Source organism: Monosiga brevicollis, genomic scaffold, assembly GCF_000002865.3.
Source record: "Monosiga brevicollis MX1 MONBRscaffold_44 genomic scaffold, whole genome shotgun sequence".
NCBI classification, from domain to species: domain Eukaryota; class Choanoflagellata; order Craspedida; family Salpingoecidae; genus Monosiga; species Monosiga brevicollis.
Window position 1 is genome coordinate 1 of NW_001865081.1, and position 2,291 is coordinate 2,291.

Consider the following 2,291-nt stretch of genomic DNA (forward strand, 5'->3'; position numbering starts at 1 on the left):
GCCCTTGAGACGAAGTTCAATGGCGTCACCCAGGTCCGCACCATCAGCATCAAAGAGGTATGCTGTCAGGTTGTACTGACGGCCCGGCTGCCACTGAATGCCGAGGGTTTGAGAAAGGTAGCCTCGGTTGGTGTTAGAGCTGGAAAAGCGCACCGAGCCGTTCAAGTGCTGGTTGGTGGATGAAATGACGTAGGAGAACGAACCATCTGCCGGGACGACTTGGTCCCAACTGGGAACAACGGACCCTGTGGAACCCTCGTCAAAATTGTTGTTGGCAATGATACTGTCCGTGCTATTGACATGGATCGCAAACAACCGAGACAGCAGAGAGAGAGCGGACAGGGGAGGATGAGTGGGAGTTGCACGGCTGTGAGGAGCGGGAAAAGAGCTAAATGGGGAGAGAGAGATATCAAAAGGCAAGGAGCTGCAAAGTATCGCCACAGGGCCGGTGTACCTTCGGCGGTCACGGGCTGAGCTTTCTGCGAGGTCATCATGATGGGTGGGCAGGTGCCGTGGAATCCACAAGCCACCAGCCAGGGAGAGCACGGCCCAGAGCAGCAGGGCTTTTAAAAAAAGGGCTGCTGGGGCCATGGTAGTGGCGGGAGTCTGATAATGCTTCGGGCAAGGAAAAAAAAAAAGAGGTGGTGGCGTGGGTTGGCTAAAAACTTTTCGCGCAGGCCCGGGCACGGGCAGGCAAGGGAATGCTGGTATTCTACCAAGAAGCAAAGAGGGCCGCCACGGGGCAACGGCGAGTGATCTGGGGCTGCCGAAATTGATCACCCCGAAAGCTATTCTCGATTCGAGAGGGGGAAGATAAAAAATACAAAGGATAAAGGGGGCGATTTTGAGAAGACTGCGAGCGTCTGAAGTTGGCCAAGTGATTGGGGCATCGGCAGGTCATCAGGCTGAGGAGCGACCGTGGCAAAAAGGCAGTCGATACCTGCGAGGTGGGGAGCCGCGCTTGATGAGATGGTCTGGTTGAAACCCTGCTTCTATCATTCGGGGACATGATACGAATAGGCATGGGTCGGATCGGTGAGACAACGGTGCACTCATGGCGACACAAAAGCCATAGAGGGAAGGAGGCAGCGCTCACCAGAGTGTTTCGATTGGTGCTGGCTGTGTGATGGTGTCCTGTACAGGCGAGGCGGTGGTGTGCGGTATTTTGGCGGCACAACAGGTTGCGATGCGGGAGGGGGGCAGGGACACTTTTGGAAATGTCAATCCGATCTCAACTGGGTGGTTGGTCGTCACCCTCGATTGGAAGTGGCTTGAGCCCACCACGTCAACGAGAAAAAAAAAAAGGGCTGCGAGCCGCGCACGAGGCAGATTCTGGGCATCACACGTCAAGGGGCGGGGCGCGTTTGATTGACGAGCCGCTCGTTCTGGTCTGCTTTGCACACAAGGTCATGTTAACGGCCATCTTGTTGGAAGACTGTGGAACCACACGCGCGGGGGGCGCGCGCGTCTGAACCAATAATGCGTGCATGTATGCAGTATCTGTCAGTAGCGGTGCATGTACGCACGCAAATAATCAACCAAGCGTCTATTTTTGGCTGATGGCGTTTTGAGGTTGGGCAATCTTTTTACCACTTGTGGTACTTTTGAGCTACCCGTGCCGCGCTCTCCTTCTTCAAGAGGTTTGAGAATGCGTTGAACATTCAAGTGCATGCCCGCTCTCGATGGTCGTTTGACCTCTTCAGTCTCTCGGTCTCTCAGTCTCTCAGTCTCCCAGTCTCTCAGTCTCCCTCAGTCCCCCAGTCTCCCTCAGTCCCCCAGTCTCTCAAGTCTCCCTCCTCTCTCATTGGAATGTGTCATCAAAAAAAGAGACCTCCTTCTCTGCCATGAATTCATCCACACTGCCATACCTCTGGTTTCAGCTTGACTTTTCCAACAACCAACATCCAGCCCTACCACCGTCTCTCTCCATCCTGCCTCCCATTTCTTTCCTTCTCTTCCGCCACCCCGCGACCATTCAGCGCCAAANAAAAAAAAAAAAAAAAAAAAAAAAAAAAAAAAATCGCGCGCAGTGTGTGCTCTTGGATCCAGAAGATGATGGATCGTGGCGAGATGGTGATCCGAGGACGAGGAGAGGGGGCGTTGGCGCCTGCTTCGTCTGTGTCGGGAGCTCATCCAGCGCTTTTCACATACACACACAGAGTGACCACGGTCTCCGCTCAACAACCGCTCGTGGCGCGCTCGCTGGTCGCGTTGCCCGGGTAATGGGCTGGAGCCTGGGCAACGGCCGTCGTCAGACTTGATCCCCCGACCCCGCTTGCTAATGCTTACAC

The 2,291-nt window shown here is 54.8% G+C and overlaps 1 protein-coding gene across 1 annotated transcript; it reads right to left on the reverse strand.

Annotated features, from left to right (window-relative positions):
* Positions 1-41: 41 nt before the first annotated feature.
* Positions 42-591, reverse strand: MONBRDRAFT_30136 (uncharacterized protein; the record flags this gene model as incomplete). The annotated part of the gene is made up of 2 exons (XM_001750601.1): positions 42-388; positions 455-591. Coding segments are annotated over 2 exons (484 nt in total), but the record flags the coding sequence as incomplete, so codon positions are not given.
* Positions 592-2,291: the final 1,700 nt, after the last annotated feature.